Genomic DNA, 19,713 nt, shown 5'->3' with positions numbered 1-19,713 from the left:
TGAAATAAGGGTGCACTTGATTAAGCTCACCCAGTGCACTGGGTAGGTAGAGTTCACTCTTTGAAACCATTGGATTTGTCCATGAATGCGCAAACCCTTAAGCACACCAGCTGAATGAAATCAAGCGCACCTAATCTCAATTGGGAAATTGGACCAATGGAAATTATGTTCAGTGGCTTGCAGATGTACCTAATTAACCAGCCAGATTAGAAGGGTCTAGGATTCCTTTGTAAGGCGCAGCAAAAAAGACAATCAGATACAATATCAGGGATCTTCTGGTAAGGCTTCTGGCTACCATTAGTTCTGAATACTGAGGATTTGAGGAGAAAAATGGCTGTGAGTTTTGAAATGTCTTTGAGGTAAGTTGTACGGCTCTAGTTTGATTCCCTTGTCTTCCATGTTTTAAAGGTATTTAACTGACTAGGATGTTTTTGTTTTTATTTAGAATTACTTGGATTTGTTGCCTGCTAATTGGAGGGATAACCTGTTATCCTCCACCTAAAGGTGTGTTTTGTTCTGCACATATAATTCAGTAAAAGTAACACTGTATAAATAGCAGAACTTCAAATGATGGCATTTTACAATTTGAAACTTTCTTTTCTTTCGTAGGTAATTATAGATATATTCCCCAAAATCAATTAAAAGGAATTGGCCACAATGCAGCGGTAGCTACCGGATCCCGTGCCTCGGCAGGTGAAGCAGCCACCAGTAATGCCACTGCAAGCGTCACGACTGGCCCAAATACCTTAGGTGGAGCAACCGGATCCCGTGCCTCAGAAGCAGTCACCCACAATGCCTCAGCAAGCGTCACGACTGGCCCAAATACCTTAGGTGAAGCAACTGGCCACAATGCTTCATCAAGCGCCACGACTGGCCCAAATGCCTTAGGTGAAGCAACTGGCCATGGTGCCTCGGTAGTGGAAGCAACTGGACACAGTGCCATGCCAGCGGTCACCCATAATGCCTCGGAAGCGGCCACCCACAATGCTTCATCAAGCGCCACGACTGGCCCAAATGCCTTAGGTCAAGCAGCTGGCTATAGTGCCACGGAAGCAACTGGCCACAGTCAGCGGCCACCCATAATGCCTCGGCAAGTGTGGCAACTGGCCCAAATACCTTAGGTGAAGCAACTGGCCACAATGCTTCATCAAGCGCCACGACTGGCCCAAATGCCTTAGGTGAAGCAACTGGCCATGGTGCCTCGGTAGTGGAAGCAACTGGACACAGTGCCATGCCAGCGGCCACCCATAATGCCTCGGAAGCGGCCACCCACAATGCTTCATCAAGCGTAACGACTGGCCTAAATACCTTAGCTGAAGCAACTGGCCACAATGCTTCATCAAGCGCCACGACTGGCCCAAATGCCTTAGGTGAAGCAACTGGCCATGGTGCCTCGGTAGTGGAAGCAACTGGACACAGTGCCATGCCAGCGGCCACCCATAATGCCTCGGAAGCGGCCACCCATAATGCTTCATCATGCGTAACGACTGGCCTAAATACCTTAGGTAAGTCAAGTCGGTACCTCATCAAATCTGGTTCAAATGCCTCTGCGGAAGCCACAGGCGCCCTTGCCTCTGCGGAAGCCACAGGCGCCCTTGCCTCTGCGGAAGCCACAGGCGCCCTTGCCTCTGCGGAAGCCACAGGCGCCCTTGCCTCGGCGGAAGCCACAGGCGCCCTTGCCTCGGCGGAAGCCACAGGCGCCCTTGCCTCGGCGGAAGCCACAGGCGCCCTTGCCTCGGCGGAAGCCACAGGCGCCCTTGCCTCGGCGGAAGCCACAGGCCTTGAACAGGAGGGCCAACTCCTCAAGCAACATGGATTTTAGCAGCAGTGGTGTTTCTCAGGATTTTGGGTCTGATTGTGACAATGAAAGCACACAATGTCTCAGCTCCAGCAGCGTTCAAGGCAGCATCGTTGAATAGTCAGTTCTCATCCCAATATATTTACAACTCTGTGTATGAGAATGGCAAAACTGTCTACTCCCAAACCTGCCACACCACTGGGGAGGTTATACCATTTTGATAGCGGAGATACTCTCAAGGACTGTAGTGACGTTGTCATCTCTGAACCAAGCATATCCCCACCTGCTAAAAACTCACAACCTGCTAAAGGAACCCTGCCACAAGGGAAGTCTACTGGGATGTAATGTAATGTGCAACTTTTACTCTCGCCTGCACTTTGCGTTCTGATTTAGAAATCATTTGTACTAATCATCTATCAACAGAATTGCAATGGTAGATTCATCCTTTAGATGACAAATCCAAGTTGTTGCTGACACTTTCTTTAAGCTTCCACTGTATGCTTTTGCGTCGGCCAGGGAGATGCTGCTGCTCATGCTACCCTGCATTACTTGTAAAACAATAAAATATTGTACCTTTTTAAGTACTTCCTTGTGTTTTGAAATACTGTGTGTTTAATGTCTACCTTTGGCTAGCTGGTTGAGAACCGTGTTGGTTGCCAGTGCAATTTGTAGTAAAAGGGAATGTTCCTATACTTTTGGATTTGAAATATAAAAAATAATTTTTATCTTTGCTGCTCGTTGACAAATCCCAAGATTGGCTCTACGTTAAAGCCACTGACCATCAATATCCCGTTCGGGATACTGAAGTATTTATTTTGTGTTGACATGTAAACATCTAATCCTGTTTTACAAAAACCTGAGAACGCTTGTACCCCGGAGATGGGCTACTGTGGCATGTAACCCTCAATTCTGTTTTTGTGGTGAAACGGAGCCTGCACATACATCTCATGGTTGTCTGACTCTGTCAAATTCATTTAAAGTGGGCTACTTGCTCAGTTTGATCCACCATAACTGAGCTTAACGGCTACTTTCACCCCTAATTTAGACAAGTTTCTGCTTACTTCCTTTAGGTAGGCCATTTGTCAACTATATTTTAATACATGCAGCTTCTCTTCTGTCATAACTTGTTGCCCCAGAAGACTAAATTAGTGCTCACAAATGTCTTACGTTGATAGAATAAATGCATTAGTAATCTAAACGGGTAAAATGATTTAAGGACCAGGTAGCATGCTAGAACACAGTGGAAACATTGGTCCTGTGCCAAATGTCATTTTGACAGATTTTAAAGAAAAAAATAGGAAACGTCCTCTCACTGTCAACTGTTTATTTCCAGCAAACTTTAACATGTAAATATTTGTATGAACATAAGATTCTACAACTGAGACAAACTGAACAAGTTCCACAGACATGACTAACAGAAATGGAATTTTGTCCCTGAACAAAGGCGGAGTCAAAATCAAAAGTAACAGTATCTGGTGTGGCCACCTGCTGCATTAAGTACTGCCGTGCATCTCATGGACTGCACCAGATTTGCCCGTTCTTGCTGTGAGATGTTACCCCACTCTTCCACCAAGGCACCTGCCAGTTCCCGGAGATTTCTAGGGGGAATTACCCTAGCCCTCACCCTCCGATCCAACTGGTCCCAGATGTGCTCAATGGGATTGGGATCTGGGCTTTTTTCGCCTGCCATGACAGAACACTGACATTCCTGTCTTGCAGGAAATCACGAGCAGTATGACTGGTGGCATTGTCATGCTGGAGGGTCATGTCAGGATGAGCCTGCAGGAAGGGTACCACATAAGGGAGGAGGATGTCTTCCCTGTAACACACAGTGTTGAGATTGCCTGCAGTGACAAGCTCAGTCCGACGATGCTGTGACACACCGCCCCAGACCATGACGGACCCTCCACCTCCAAATCGATCCCGCTCCAGAGTACAGGCCTCGGTGTAACACTAATTCCTTCAACGATAAATGCGAATCCGACCATCACTCCTGGTGAGACACAACCGTGACTCGTCAGTGAAGAGCACTTTTTACCAGTCCTGTCTGGTCCAGCTACGCTGGGATTGTGCCCATATAGGCGACGTTGTTGTCGGTGATGTCTGGTGAGGACCTGCCTTACAACAGGCCTACAAGCCCTCAGTCCAGCCTCTCTCAGCCTATTGCGGACAGTCTGAGGACTGATGGAGGGATTGTGCATTCCTGGTGTTTATAAAAAAATATGTATTTCACCTTTATTTAACCAGGTAAGCTAGTTGAGAACAAGTTCTCATTTACAACTGCGACCTGGCCAAGATAAAGCAAAGCAGTGCGACACAAACAACACAGAATTACACATGGAACAAACAAGCGTACAGTCTATAACATAATAAAAAATAAAGAAGTCTATATACAGTGTGTGTCTGCCAATAAGGATACGGTGATTGACAGAGTCGAAATCCTTGGCCAGGTAGATGAAGACGGCTGCACAGTACTGTCTTTTATCGATGGCGGTAATGATATCGTTTAGTACCTTGAGCGTGGCTGAGGTGCACCTGTGACCAGCTCGGAAACCGGATTGCACAGCGGAGAAGGTAGGGTGGGATTCAAAATGGTCAGTGATCTGTTTATTAACTTGGCTTTCGAAGTCTTCAGAAGGGAAGGGCTGGATGGATATAGATCTATAACAGTTTGAGTCAAGAGTGTCACCCCCTTTGAAGAGCGGGATGACCGTGGCAGCTTTCCAATCTTTAGGGATCTCGGACGATACGAAAGAGAGGTTGAACAGACTGGTAATAGGGGTTGCAACAAGGGCGGCGGATAATTTTAGAGGCTCCAGTTTGTCTAAGCCAGCTGATTTGCACTGGTCCAGAATTTGTAGCTCTTTCAGAACATCTGCTATCTGGAATTGGGTGAAGGAGAAGCTGGGGAGGCTTGGGCAAGTAGCTGCGGCAAGTAGCTGTGTAACTCTGCAGTTGTTGCTATCCTGTACCTATCCCGCAGGTGTGATCTTCAGATGTGCCGATCCTGTGCAGGTGTTGTTACATGTGGTTTGTCACTGCAAGGACGATCAGCTGTCTGTCCTGTCTCCCTGTAGTGCGGTCTTAGGCGTCTCACAGTACGGACATGGCTATTTATCACCCTGACCCCATCTGCAGTCCTCATGCCTCCTTGCAGCAGGCCTAAGGCACATTCATCCAGATGACCAGGGACGCTGGTCATCAGAGTCAGTAGAAAGGCCTCTTTTAGTGTCCTAAGTTTTCATAACTGTGACCTTATTTGCCTACTGTCTGTAAGCTGTTAGTGTCTTAACGACCGTTCAAGAGGTGCATGTTCATTAATTGTTTATGGTTCATTGAACAAGCATGTGTTTAAACACTTTACAATGAAGATCTGTGAAGTTATTTTGATTTTTACAAATGATCTTTGAAAGACAGGGTCTTGAAAAAGGGACGTTTCTTTTTTTGCTGAGTTTATTACATGTCAAATCAAATCAAATCAAATCAAATGTTATTTGTCACATACACATGTTTAGCAGATGTTAATGCGAGTGTAGCGAAATGCTTGTGCTTCTAGTTCCGACAATGCAGTAATAACCAACAAGTAATCTAGCTAACAATTCCAAAACTACTACCTTATAGACACAAGTGTAAGGGGATAAGAATATGTACATAAAGATATATGAGTGAGTGATGGTACAGAGCGGCATAGGCAAGATACAGTAGATGGTATTGAGTGCAGTATATACATATGAGATGAGTATGTAAACAAAGTGGCATAGTTAAAGTGGCTAGTGATACATGTATTACATAAAGATGCAGTAGATGATATAGAGTACAGTATATACATATGAGATGAATAATGTAGGGTATGTAAACATTAGGTAGCATTGTTTAAAGTGGCTAGTGATATATTTTACATCATTTCCCATCAATTCCCATTATTATAGTGGCTGGAGTTGAGTCAGTGTGTTGGCAGCAGCCACTCAATGTTAGTGGTGGCGGTTTAACAGTCTGATGGCCTTGAGATAGAAGCTGTTTTTCAGTCTCTCGGTCCCAGCTTTGATGCACCTGTACTGACCTCGCCTTCTGGATGATAGCGGGGTGAACAGGCAGTGGCTCGGGTGGTTGTTGTGTTTGATGATCTTTATGGCCTTCCTGTGACATCGGGTGGTGTAGGTGTCCTGGAGGGCAGGTAGTTTGCCTCCGGTGATGCGTTGTGCAGACCTCACTACCCTCTGGAGAGCCTTACGGTTGTGGGCGGAGCAGTTGCCGTACCAGGCGGTGATACAGCCCGACAGGATGCTCTCGATTGTGCATCTGTAGAAGTTTGTGAGTGCTTTTGGTGACAAGCCGAATTTCTTCAGCCTCCTGAGGTTGAAGAGGCGCTGCTGCGCCTTCTTCACGATGCTGTCTGTGTGGGTGGACCAATTCAGTTTGTCTGTGATGTGTACGCCGAGGAACTTAAAACTTACTACCCTCTCAACTACTGTCCCATCAATGTGGATAGGGGGGTGTTCCCTCTGCTGTTTCCTGAAGTCCACAATCATCTCCTTAGTTTTGTTGACGTTGAGTGTGAGGTTATTTTCCTGACACCACACTCCGAGGGCCCTCACCTCCTCCCTGTAGGCCGTCTCGTTGTTGTCGGTGGTCAGGCCTACCACTGTTGTGTCGTCGACAAACCTAATGATGGTGTTGGAGTCGTGCCTGGCCTTGCAGTCATACGTGAACAGGGAGTACAGGAAGGGACTGAGCACGCACCCCTGAGGGGCCCCTGTGTTGAGGATCAGTGTGGCGAATGTGTTATTCCCTAATCTTACCACCTTGGGCGTCCGTCAGGAAGTCCAGGATCCAGTTGCAGAGGGAGTTGTTTACTCCCAGGGTCCTTAGCTTATTGATGAGCTTTGAGGGCACTATGATGTTGAATGCTGAGCTCTAGTAAAAAAATATCAGTGTGGAGTGCAATACAATTGCATCATATGTGGATCTGTTAGGGCGGTATGCAAATTGGAGTGGGTCTAGGGTTGCTGGGATAATGGTGTTGATGTGAGCCATGACCTGCCTTTCAAAGTACTTCATAGCTACAGACGTGAGTGCTACGGGTCGGTAGTCATTTTGGCAGGTTACCTTAGTGTTCTTGAGCACAGGGACTATGGTGGTCTGCTTAAAACATGTTGGTATTACAGACTCGGACAGGGAGAGGTTAAAAATGTCAGTGAAGACACTTGCCAGTTGGTCGTCCTGGTAATTCGTCAAGCCCTGCGGTCTTGTGAATGTTGACCTCTTTAAAGGTCTTACTCACATCGGCTGTGGAGAGCGTGATCACACAGTCTTCCTGATCAGCTTTTGCTTTCATGCATGCTTCAGTGTTATTTGCCTCGAAGCGAGCATAGAAGTAGTTTTGCTCGTCTGGTAGGCTCGTGTTACTGGGCAGCTCTCTGCTGTGCTTCCCTTTGTAGTCTGTAAAGGTTCGCAAGCCCTGCCACATCCGACGAGTGTCAGAGCCGGTGTAGTACGATCAATCTTAGTCCTGTATTGCTTGTTTGATGGTTCGTCGGAGGGCATAGCGGGATTTCTTATAAGCTTCCGGGTTAGCGTCCCGCTCCTTGAAAGCGGCATCTCTAGCCTTTAGCTCAGTGCAAATGTTGCCTGTAATCCATGGCTTCTGGTTGGGGTATGTACGTACGGTCACTGTGGGGACGACGTCATTGATGCACTTATTGATGAAGCCAATGACTGTTGTGGTGTACTCCTCAATGTCATCGGAGGAATCCCGGAATATATTCCAGTCTGTGCTAGCAAAACAGTCCTGTAGCTTAGCTGCTGCTTCATCTGACCACTTTTTTATTGATCAAGTCACTGGTGTTTCCTGCTTAAATTATTGCTTGTTAGCAGGAATCGGGAAGATTCAATTATGGTCAGATTTGCCAAATGGAGGGTGAGGGAGAGCTTTGTATGCGTCTCTGTGTGTGGAGTAAAGGTGGTCCAGAGTTTTTTTCCCTCTCTGGTTGCACATTTAACATGCTGATAGAAATTTGGTAAGATGTATTTAAGTTTCCATACATTCAAGTCCCCGGCTACTAGGAGCACCGTCTCCCGGTGAGCGTTTTCCTGTTTGCTTATGGCAGAATACAGTTCATTCAATGCTGTCTTAGTGCCAGCCTCAGTCTGTGGTGGAATGTAGACAGCTACAAAAAATACAGATGAAAACTCTCTAGGTAGATAGTGTGGTCTACAGCTTATCATGAGATATTCTACCTCAAGCTGGCAATAGCTTGAGAATTCCTTAGATATCGTGCACCAGCTGTTATTTACAAAAATACATAGTCCACCGCCCCTTGCCTTACCAGATGCCGCTGTTCTATCCTGGAGATAGCCAGCTGTATGTTGATAATGTTGTCAATCAGCCACGACTCTGTGAAGCATAAGATATTACAGTTTTGAAATAATCTTCCGCGTAGGTCATGTATTTAATTTTCAAAAGATTGCACGTTTGCTAGCAGAATGGAAGGATGTGGGGGTTTATTCGATCGCCTACTAATTCTCAGAAGGCAGTCCAGCCTCTGGCCCCTTTTTCTCCATCTTGTCTTCGCACAAATCACGGGGATCTGGGCCTGTTCCTGGGAAAGCAGTGTCATGACTGTCTTGATCACGTCAGGATACAGGAGACCACAACCCTACAGATTATCTCTCAACCACAACAGAGGAGAGATTTGTGGGTCTGAAGACGTGTTTTTTTATTGCCCCTCACGCCCCTGGTAAATCTCAGGCCACAGAGAAATTCCTTTGTGCCTGTCACTATGGAGAACCAAACTCAGAACATTTTAGTTTTAGTTTCGGTTGCAGAACTTTTTGCTACACTGTGCCCTACTGAACATAACTATGATTTATTTGTCTCAGTTCCTGTTTGTGCTGGTAAACGGGCTGAAGTCCAAAAAACATCTCTGGGCATTTACGACAGCGAGTCAGCCATGAAATGGCTCATGCCCGAGGGAGAGATCTCCACTCACTCATAAGAGGCGATCTCAAGGTCTGAGGTGAAAACAAACCTGAGTTCAAATAGCATTGGTTTTCTTTCAAATGCCTTTGAGGGATGATTGAGCCTGCCCGGAGTGACAGATAAACTCTCAATTAACAGCAGCTAAAAAAGTATTTGAAAGAAACAAATTAATTTTGAACCCAAGTCTATGGAGCAGTATACATTTAAGTGGCTTTGATAATATATAGAAAGCAGCAGTGAACTATACTGAGTTGCCTCTATATAATCTATCTACATTGCTTCTCAAATACTTTTTTCTTAATTTTAGGAGGTGAAACAGGCACTAGTACCTGATCCTAAAACTGAGTTGTAAAACAAACAAATAAATGAATGTAAATAATAATTGTGTCTGTTTTGGAGTCCGTATTGATTTCTGCCTGAATCTGATGTAGGCTATGTGTGTGCTCTGGTGGGCATGGTGTGTCTTTATGTGAGGACTGCCATCTGCAAGTTGACAACAGCTCAGTGGCTACTCACCACTGAGATTTTGGATCTGATGGTTACAATCGCAACTGACTGACCTCAGTAGACTAATAGGGCCTGGAGGGTCTAACAGAGAAAGAAGAATTGGAATCTGTCTTCAGAAAAAATAACATTTGAGGATTTCAAACGCAAAGAAACAACAAATACAATGGAATGTGATGCAGTATAATACAATATATATCTGTGTATTTTCATGCAAATGCTACATTTAAATGCAGACCTGTATTCAAAAACATGTGTATTTCAGTATCTGAGTTATAATAACTAGGTTATAATACAAATGGTATTATTTGACAGTATTTTCAAATACTTATGTAATACATTAGAGTGTAAAATAGTGTGTGATTTTGAGTTTTTCAAACACTTTCCAAGTGTATTTCCAAATACATAACATTTAACTACTTATCTTTTCAAATAAAAGATCAGAATACTTACTTTGAATGTATGTGAAATTAATAGAAATATTTTAAATAGTATTTGAACCCGGTCTGATTTAAGTGACATACATTTGCCTTCCAGTTACAGTAGGCCAGCCTACAGCAGTGGAAGAGGGGAGTTAGTGCAGATTTCTAGACATTAAGGGCCGTACAATAAAGTACAGAAGGATTGGAGCACTCGGGGTGAATATAAAAGACCAGAATAAAGAACAGATTGTCTGCCTGCTGTGCTGAAAGAAACAGGAGAAGAAAAGGACATTGGCATTTTCAAGGCACAGACTTTGAATCAAGTATAATTATCAGAGATGGAATGCAAGCTGAAACATCAGTCGGAATAGGGAAAACACTTTGGCAGATTTAAGGGGGCTGGAGATATATGCATAGCTATCTAAACAGTTGCATTCGAGTTTATGTGTTTGTGGATGTGTACTGCAATCAAAGTTTTGAGACAACATTGGAAAAAAAGCTTCCACAAAGGAGGGTAGACGGTCAGAGGATGAGGAGATGGGTTGTTGTCTTGTGTTTTATTTCATCCACATGAGGGAGACATTTTATGGAGATAGTGGGCACCTTCGAGCTGATCACTATTGTCAAGTCGGTGACAATTGTTGGTCACCGCCTTTCAAAGTGTTTTGCGTTCTGGGGATAAAACATTTACCACGTGAGTTGAATTTACCACGTGTTGAATTCCCTAAATGATGTTAATAATGAATGATATGATTTGATCTTTGATTATGAATTTGATTGGATACATGTTATTTGTTTCCTTTGTGATGCAGCACAGACTACTCAGTAAATATACCACTTTATGGTAAAAGGAATTCCTGCCTCAGTCTCATCCATTCCTCTGTCACCTGACACGTGACCACCTGTCATGTGGGGTCTCCATTGTCACCCAATCATTATTGTTTTTGTTTAACCCACGCGAACAAGAAAATGACTGAAACAGGAACCAATTTGATTGAGGCTCTCTCTCATTTATTGATTGTATAATGTAACATAAATTATTTCAGTTTGTGAGTGGGTGTTGGAGACATGTTTTTTTTATATTATAAAGGAAACCTTTTATAAACAATGGCAACACTGCCATGGTGATCTGAGCCTTGCTGTTGGAAAACGACAGTATCCGTGTTTCGGTTGTAGCAGATGCACCTCTCCTGACTTTACTTCTTGACTTTGGTCTACAGTCAGTTGCTTTAGCCTTACCACTCAAACAAGCCCTACTATATGTTTGCCTCTGAAAAAATAAAGACTCAGATCATCAAAGCATATGTGTGTGCAGTGTTTGCATAATGTGAGTGTTTAATTGGCATCTGTCTGAATTCAGAATTTGTCCAAGATGTGGCACTATGTGCAACTGAAACATGTTAACCATCTACTGTTGCTATGCTGAATGAAACACACGGTTTAAAAGAAGGCATGTGTAAAATAATGGTGCCTAACTGCTCATTTAGCCTCTAATCTTCAAATGAACCAAGTGAATTTTGTACAAGCAATAATTTAAACTGATCAATGAAGTGCCAAGACAAAATATGTTTCCTACTTTAGAGCAGGGGTATCAAACTCATTCCATGGAGGGCCAAGTGTCTATAGGTTTTTGATTAAGACCTAGACAACTACCGTAGGTGAGGGGAGTAATTAGTGGCCTTAATTCAGCAATCAAGTACAAGGAAGGAGCAAAAACCCACAGACACTCGGCCCTCCGTGTAATGAGTTTGAAGCGTGCTTTAGAGTTAGGTCTGTCAAACCTGTCAGGAACTCAATTAGAGAATCAACCACACCTGAGTAAATATCCTGAATTCCAAATCAACCCCTAGCCCCTACACCTACCACTTAGTCACTTATGTGCATTTGAAACAATCAGATCGGTCATAGCAATATGGTAATTGCATCACCTTGCATTCTGATAGGCTGGATGCAATTGTTGCCATATTGCTTATACCTATTCAATCATTTCTGATGCACAGAAGTGTTTAGGCCAGGGTGTAGGATTTAGGGGTCAATTTGGAATTAGGAATCAATTGTAGTTCAGGGGCTTACAGCTGTCCTTAATTAGCCAATGACATTAGAAGGGTCTAGGATTTGTTTAAAAGGAGGAGCAACCAAATAAAGAGCATAGGGAATATTATGCTAGGGCTTATACCAGCCATTAGTTCTGATTACTGTGGAACTTTTGAGGAGCAAAATGGCAGTGATGATTGGAATCGCTTTCAGGTAGGTTTTTAAATGTGTTGCTTAGTTTGTTTCCCGTGTCCTTCAGGTGTTACAGGTAGCTTTGTTTATAACAGACTTTCTTTTTTTTTAAAGTTTCTTGGCTTTGTTGCCTGCTAATTGGCGGGATAACCTGTTCTACATCAAGTGAGTTTCTACACATTAATTTCATGTAACAGTTGTGGTACCAATAACTTCAAAGGCTGGCATTTTACTTTTTTTCTCTACCTAACCTAGGTGATGGGTATCCTGCACCAGGTTCTGATGCAGCAAGGCTCTATACAGGCCCACTTAGGTCAAAAGGATATGGTAATTACAACTCTCCTACAGCTCAATTGCAAGCGCAGCTGACTGAAAAGCAACAAACATCTGGAAGCCATCCTGCAAAATCAACTGGCCCCCATGCCCCAGGCACCTCAGAAAATGTGGTATCCAACTCAAATGCCCCAGCAGGAAAAGCAACCGGCAGCCATGACCCAACAGCAGACGCTACCGGCCAGTTATCCTAAGCAGCCTCAAGCAGTGTTGTATCCAGCTCAAATGCCCCGGAAGCAACCAGTTACTGAACTTCAGAATCAGAAGGAACTGGCCTTCATACCCCAGCTACCTCAGCAAGTGTGGTATCAAGTTCAAATTCCTCAGCAGCAAAAGCAACCAGCTACTGGTCCTCAGCAGCAGACGGAACTGACCACCCTGCCCCAGAAGCAACCGGCTTCAATGCCCATACCGCATAAACAACCAACAGCTATGCCCCAGAAAGCATGGAATCAAGCTCAAATGCAGCAAAAGCAACCGGCCACCATGCACCAGCAAGTGTGGCATCCAGCTAAGCCCCAGAAGCAAAAGCAACTGGCTACTGAACCTCAGCAGCAGAAGGAACCGGCCTCCATAACCCAGCAACCTCAGCAAGTGTTGCATCCAGCTCAAATGCTGCTGAAGCAACTGACTGCCATGCCCCAGCAAGTGTGGTATCCAGCTCAAATGCCCCAGAAGCAACCAACCGCTGAACCTCAGTGGCATCCAGCCAAAATTCCCCAGGAGCAACCAGTCCCTATGCGTCAACTGCAGAAGGAACTGACCGCCATTCCACCACAACTGTGGCAATCCGCTCAAATTCCCCAGCAGCATAAGCAACCGGCTGCCAAGCTTCAGCAAGTGTGGCAACTGGCCCCCATTCCCCAGCAGCCTCATGACGTGTGGTATCCAGCTAAAATGGTCCAGAAGCAACAAGCAGCTGCAACTCCGCGGCAGAAGGACCTGACCACCATGCCTCAAGAGTGGCATCCAGCTCAATTTCCCCAGCAGCAGAGGCAACCATCCCTAATACTTTTACCGCAGAAGGAACTGAACGCCATACACCAGCAGCCTCACGAAGTGTGGTATCCAGCTAAAATGGTCCAGAAGCAACAAGCAGCTGCAACTCCGCGGCAGAAGGAACTGACCGCCATTCCACCACAACTGTGCCAACCCGCTCAAATGCAGAAGTAACCAGCCCTAATGCCTCAACCGCAGAAGCAACGAGCCACCATGACCCCGCAAGTATGGCATCCAGCTCAAATGCCTCAGCAGCAAAAGCAACCAGCTACTGAACCTCCGCAGCAAATTGAACCGACCGCCATGCCCCAGCCACCTCAGCAATTGTGGCATCCAGATCAATTTCTCCAGGAGCAGAAGAAACCAGCCCCTATGCATCTACCGCAGAAGGAGCTGACCGCCATTCCACCACAACTGTGGCAATCCGCTCAAATGCCCCAGCAGCGTAAGCAACCGGCTGCCATGCTTCAGCAAGTGTGGCATCGGGCACAGAAGCAACCGGCCCCTATGCCTCACGAAGTGTGGTATCCAGCTAAAATGGTCCAGAAGCAACAAGCAGCTGCAACTCAGCGGCAGAAGGAACTGACCATGCCTCAAGAGTGGCACGCAGCTCAATTTCCCCAGAAGCAACCAGCCCTATTGCTTTTACCGCAGAAGGAACTGACCGCCATACACCAGCAACCTCAGCAAGTGTGGTATCCAGCTAAAATTCCCCAGAACCAACCAACCACTGAACCCCAGCAGCAGAAGCAACCGGCCGCTGAACCTCAGCAGCAAATTGAACCGACCGCCATGCCCCAGCTACCTCAGCAAGTGTGGTATCCAATGCACATTCCCCAGCAGCAACAGGAACTGGCCACCATACCCCAGCAAGTGAGGTATCCAGCTCAAATGCCCCAGAAGCATCTGACCTCCATGCCTCTACCACAGAAGCAACCGACCGCCATGCCCCAGCAAGAGTGGAATCCAGCTAAAATGGTCCAGAAGCAAGTCGCTGCGGTGACCGCCATGCCGCATACGCATCAGCAAGTATGGCATCCAGCTGAATTTCCCCAGCAGCAGAAGCAACCGGCCTCCACGCCTCTACCGCAGGAGCAACCGACCGCCGTACCCCAGCAAGTGTGGTATCCAGCTCAAATGTCACGGCAGCAACTGGCCTCCATGCCTCTACCCCAGCAAGTGGGGTATCCAGCTCAAATGTCCCAGCAGCGGAAGCAACACACTGCCATGCCACAGCACCAACTGACCCCCATGCCTCAGCAATTATGGCATGTAGCACAAATGCCCCAGAAGCAACTGGCCCCAATGTCTCAGCAGAATCACTACGAAAGCACTGAAGATGGTGCCTCTAGTAGCACTCAGGCCAGCATCGTTGAACAGTCGGATGTCATCCCAATCTATTCCTACAGTTCCAAATCGCACTACGAGAATGGCAGGACTGTATTCTCCCTAACCCGCTACACTCCTAGGGAGGCTATGCCTGTTGACAGTGGAAATACTCCCAATGACAGTATAGTTCGTACTGGTGCACCAAGCGTATATCCATCACTAGTGAAGGATTCTGCAAGGTAATGGTTCACTTTAACCTGCTCTGAACTTTGCTCTCTAAATTTGAAGTCCTTTGTACTAACCATATATCTTTCAACAGGAAAATGTAATGGATTCATCCTCTAGAAGCTAATGGTGAGAATTGTTTTTGACATTGGTTACTTAACATTCTGTGTTGCTGACACTGCATTTCTTTCTGCTTTTGTTTCGACCAGGAAGTGTCTGGTGCTCTTGCTACTCTAGCGTGAGGGAGTACATGAACAGTTCTACTTTCAAAAATGCCTGGTGTCTTTGAAATAATGGTTCTCGTGTCCATTGCTTGCTAATTGAGAACAGGTGGTGTGCAGTCTGTAGTAAAAATGACTGCTCAGTTAATTCTTTGGTTTTCTAATCTTTTACCTTTGCTACTGGTTGTTCAAAATAAAAGCTTGGGTCTACATTTGTCAAGGGGTGAGTTGTCAGACATTCTTCATATGTTCTTACTTTAGATGTAGGCATGCATTGTATACAGTGATACTGTCTTCAACCTCCGTAAGCTAGCATATAGGGAATGGTTTTTATATGGTCAAACCATGGCTCATTTAGCTACTAGAATTGAGTGACCATTTGGTTTCAAACTTGCATTTGGCCTTATACTATAGCCCATACCACATGTCAAATCAGTTTAGGAGTGTCTGTTCCATATCTAGCTGACTCAAATGTTATTTTGGATGCTTCAACCCCTGTTGGCACATCTACCTCCATACTTCTGTTTGTATGGGTTACCTGTCTTACAATTGTGGGGTCATAGAGGGAAACGTAACTATGTTCGGGAGTCAATTTCCCATAATGGTCAGTTTGTAGGCCAAACCGTTCTGAAGCTATAGATGTTTTTGAGACTGCATTTTTGGGGGTGTTTGACCAACACCACTGTAGCTCGGCCCCTGTCCACCGCAGATGCGTAAGGGCAACAGGCAGATGCAGTGGATTGAGACGCAGCCATTCAAAATGTTCTAGCTTCGACTGGATTTTGATGGGTCTTTTACCTTGATGGGTCTTTTACCTTGACTGCCTCAATACTCTTCACCTGTAGCCCATTCCTACTAGTCCATTTATTGTACCACAGGCTCCTATAGAGTGGATTAGATTTTTACAATGCCTGGAATGCTTTAACCGATCAATCAACAAATATATTTTGTACAGACTGTCTTTAAACATGCACATTTTCTTAACCAATTAGCAATCGAACTGCGTAGTATGAGAATTAGGCCCTTAAATGGATCCATTAAGTTCCAAAGAGGAAGCTGGTAGGCACTAACATGATAGTTTAGCTAGCATAAGATGTCACCCAGGACTTTCGGACAACTTGACATATTTGCCTGTTGTAGTTGACTCTGTTTGGCCAGACTCATGAACATGAATGAAAATTGTATATGCATTGAATATTCTACAAGAAGTTATACTTTGCTGTTGGACAATCTCTTGTCTAGCGTACGTCAACAGACAACTTCATTTAATTTGTCACAGTATGGAATTTTTGGACACGATCTCAATGTGTGTGCAACCTTTTTGCACAACACATTTCTACCGACCCCTGACGTTGCCCCTGCAAAAGCCCCTGGCAGGAACTTCATTAGCCTGCATTAAAAAGTGCACTTGATTAAGCTCACCCAGTGCAATGGATAGTTAGATTTCCCTCTATAAAACCATTGAATTGGTCCACGATCCTCTAGACCCAAATTGCTACAGACAAATCTATCCTACCCTGCCTATCTAAGGTCTTTGAAAGCCAAGTCAGCAAACATATTACCGACCATTTCGAATCCCACTGTACCTTCTCCGCTATGCAATCTGTTTTCAGAGCTGGTCATGGGTGCACCTCAGCCATGTTCACTACGCGCTGTGGTTGGTTTCCTCTTCCAGATTTTACAGGTAGCTGTGTTTTAACTGACTAGGATAAAGAACATTTTTAATATTCCTTGGATTTGTTGCCTGTTAATTGGAGGGATAACCTGCTATCCTCCACCTAAAGGTGTGTTTGTATAGCACAAAGTAATTCAGTTAAAATAACACTTTGTATAGTGCCAATAACTTTATTAAATGATGGCATTTTACTATGCTGAATTATCTTGGTTCCTAGGTACTTATCGATATAAAAAGACACCAGCTCCTATTCTAAAGCAACAAAAGGAACCGGCTCCTATGCCCCAGCAAGAAGGCCTCCCCTCCCGAGTGGTGCAGCGGTCTAAGGCACTGCATCGCAGCGCTAGAGGCGTCGCTACAGACCCGGGTTCAATCAGGGCTGTATCACAAATGGCTGTGATCGGGAGTCCCATAGGGCAGCGCGCAATTGGCCCAGCGTCGTCCGGGTTAGGGGAGGTTTGACCGGTGGGCTTTACAAGTAGCCGGTCACTGTAAATAAGAATTTGTTCTTAACTGACTTGCCTAGTTAAAGAAACTAAACTGTCTCTCTTGTGTCCCAGCAACAAAAGGAACCGGCTCCCATGCCGCCTCGGCAGAAGCAACCAGCTACAATGTCTCAGCAAGTGTGGTGGCTAGCGCAGATATCTTCGGTGAAGCAACCAGCTGCTGTGCCTCAGCAGCTGAAGCGACCAACTGCCATGCAACAGAAGCAACTGGCCCCCATTCCTCAGCAAGTGAGGCACGTGCTCAAAGCCCAAATTTACCCAGCCTCAGCAGAAGCAACAGTTGGCCCCCATTCCTCAGCAAGTGTGACATCTGGTTTAAAGTTGCCCAGCAAGCATCTGGCTCAAACAACGGGCCCCTAAGTGTGACATCTGGTTTAAATGCCCCAGCAACAAAAGCAACCGGCCACTGAGACTCGGCGGCAGACGCAACCGACCGAAATGCCTTTGCAAGTGTGGAGTCCAGCTTGAATGCAGCAGAAGCAACCGGCCCCCATTCCTCAGCAAGTGTGGCATCCTGCTCAAATGCCGCAGAAGCAACTAGATTACTTGTTGGTTATTACTGCATTGTCGGAACTAGAAGCACAAGCATTTCGCTACACTCGCATTAACATCTGCTAACCATGTGTATGTGACAAATAACATTTGATTTGATTTGATTTGGATTTGCATAGTGCCAACTGACGTTTGGTGGAGGAATAATGGTCTGGGGCTGTTTTTGGTGGCTTGGGCAAGACCGCTTTGTTCCAGTGAATGGAAATCTTAACGCTGTAGCGTACAGTAACATTCTAGACAATTCTGTGGTTCCAACTGTGGCAACAGTTTGGGGGAAGGCCCTTTGCCATTTCAGCATGACAATGCCCCTGTGCACAACGCAAGGTCCATACAAAAACAGTTTGGTGTGGAATAATTTGATGGGCCTGCGAAGAGCCGTGACCTCAACCCTATCGAACACCTTTGGGATGAATTGGAACGCCGACTGCGAGCCAGGCCTAATCAATCAACATCAGTTTCTGACCTCATTAATGCTGTTGCGGCTGATTTTTTATTTTTATATACCTTTAACTAGGCAAGTCAACAACAAATTCTTATTTTCAACGACGGCCTAGGAACAGTGGGTTAACTGCCTGTCCAGACTTATTCATCAACCTTAGTCTGAGCCTTAGGGAGAGTACTAAGCTAACATAAGGAATTGTTTTAAAGGTTCAACCATGATCAATTAGCTGCATGAATCTTTGGGACACTTTAGCTATCAACATTTTATCGCAATGTTTTGATAAAATATAGAATTTTGCCTTTGCTACCATAGCCCACAGAAACACATTGAATAACACCTTTTCATTAATGGAAAAGTTTTGTAGTCTATCCATTATCTTGGTGATGGCACATATTTAACCCTTTATGTATGTTGGCACAACTACCTCCATACTTCCATTAGTTTGTATGGGTTACCTTCAGATGAGTACGTGAAACTTGTTGGGGTCGTAGAGCAAAACGGAACCATGTTTGTGAGTCTCCCCTTTCCATAGTGGTCATAATAGTTTGTAGGCCAAACCGTTCAGACGCCACAGACGCTTTCGTGAGAAGATGGAGTTCAGTTATGTCACATGGTCTGACAAACTCAGCTGTAGCTCGGCCCCGTACACCAGATGCGGAAGGGCGACATGGGCAGGCGGATAAAGTGGATTAAGATGCAGCCCATGCAAAAACCTGATATTTCTAGCTTAAATGTATAGATTTTTGTTATTGTTTCCTATATTGATTCACATGAGCGTCAATAGGTTTTTAACCTATAGCTCATTCTTCCTGCAAGTGCATTAATCGATCCACAGGGTCTTAAAAAGTGGATTCAGTGTACTTTGATCTTTACAATGCCTGGAACGGTTTAACCTATCAATAAACAAAGATATTCCCAAACAGACAACAGAACGTCAATAAAGCCTCCTTCACTCATGTTGCCAAACACCCTCGTAAAACTGACTATCCTACCGATCCTTGACTTCAGTGATGTCATTTACAAAATAGCCTCCAACACTCTACTCAGACTGCATCCAATTTGCTATCACAGTGCCATCCATTTTGTCACCAAAGGCCCATATACTACCAACCACTGCGACCTGTATGCTCTAGTTGGCTGGTCCTCGCTACATATTTGTCGCCAAACCCACTGGCTCCAGGTCATCTATAAGTCTTTGCTAGGTATAGCTCCGCCTTATCTCAACTCACTGGTCACCATAGCAACACCCAACCCTAGCACGCGCTCCAGCAGGTATATTTCACTGGTCATCCCCAAAGCCAACACCTCCTCTGGCCACCTTTCCTTCCAGTTCTCTGCTGCCAATGACTGGAACGAATTGCAAAAATCACTGAACTTGGAGACTTATGTCTCCCTCACTAACTTTAAGCATCGGCTGTCAGAGCAGCTTACCGATCGCTGCAGCTGTACACAGCCCATCTGTAAATAGCCCATCCAACCAACTACCTACCTCATCTCCATGT

General features: G+C 45.3%; 1 protein-coding gene and 1 long non-coding RNA gene across 2 annotated transcripts; both read left to right on the top strand.

The window, feature by feature from the left end:
- The first annotated feature begins 216 nt into the window (after nt 1–216).
- Nucleotides 217–1,048, top strand: LOC135560162 (uncharacterized). Its single transcript, XR_010458729.1, has 3 exons — nt 217–359; nt 446–504; nt 610–1,048. It is a non-coding gene; the product is annotated as an uncharacterized LOC135560162 (long non-coding RNA).
- Nucleotides 1,049–11,861: 10,813 nt separating this feature from the next.
- Nucleotides 11,862–15,248, top strand: LOC135560161 (uncharacterized). Its single transcript, XM_065001453.1, has 5 exons — nt 11,862–11,950; nt 12,044–12,094; nt 12,185–14,829; nt 14,910–14,944; nt 15,025–15,248. Exons 3-4 carry the CDS (start codon nt 13,445–13,447, stop codon nt 14,917–14,919), a joined length of 1,395 nt encoding a protein of 464 aa, XP_064857525.1. The 5' UTR covers nt 11,862–11,950; nt 12,044–12,094; nt 12,185–13,444; the 3' UTR covers nt 14,920–14,944; nt 15,025–15,248.
- Nucleotides 15,249–19,713: the final 4,465 nt, after the last annotated feature.

Source organism: Oncorhynchus nerka, linkage group LG15 (assembly GCF_034236695.1).
Source record: "Oncorhynchus nerka isolate Pitt River linkage group LG15, Oner_Uvic_2.0, whole genome shotgun sequence".
NCBI classification, from domain to species: Eukaryota; Metazoa; Chordata; class Actinopteri; order Salmoniformes; family Salmonidae; genus Oncorhynchus; species Oncorhynchus nerka.
Note: the sequence above shows the minus strand (reverse complement) of the source record. Positions and strands in the feature narration are given on the sequence as shown.

Bases quoted from the DNA above. Each gene is read 5' to 3' on its own strand.
- LOC135560161 (XM_065001453.1), top strand. From the start codon at position 13,445: ATGCCTCAACCGCAGAAGCAACGAGCCACCATGACCCCGCAAGTATGG.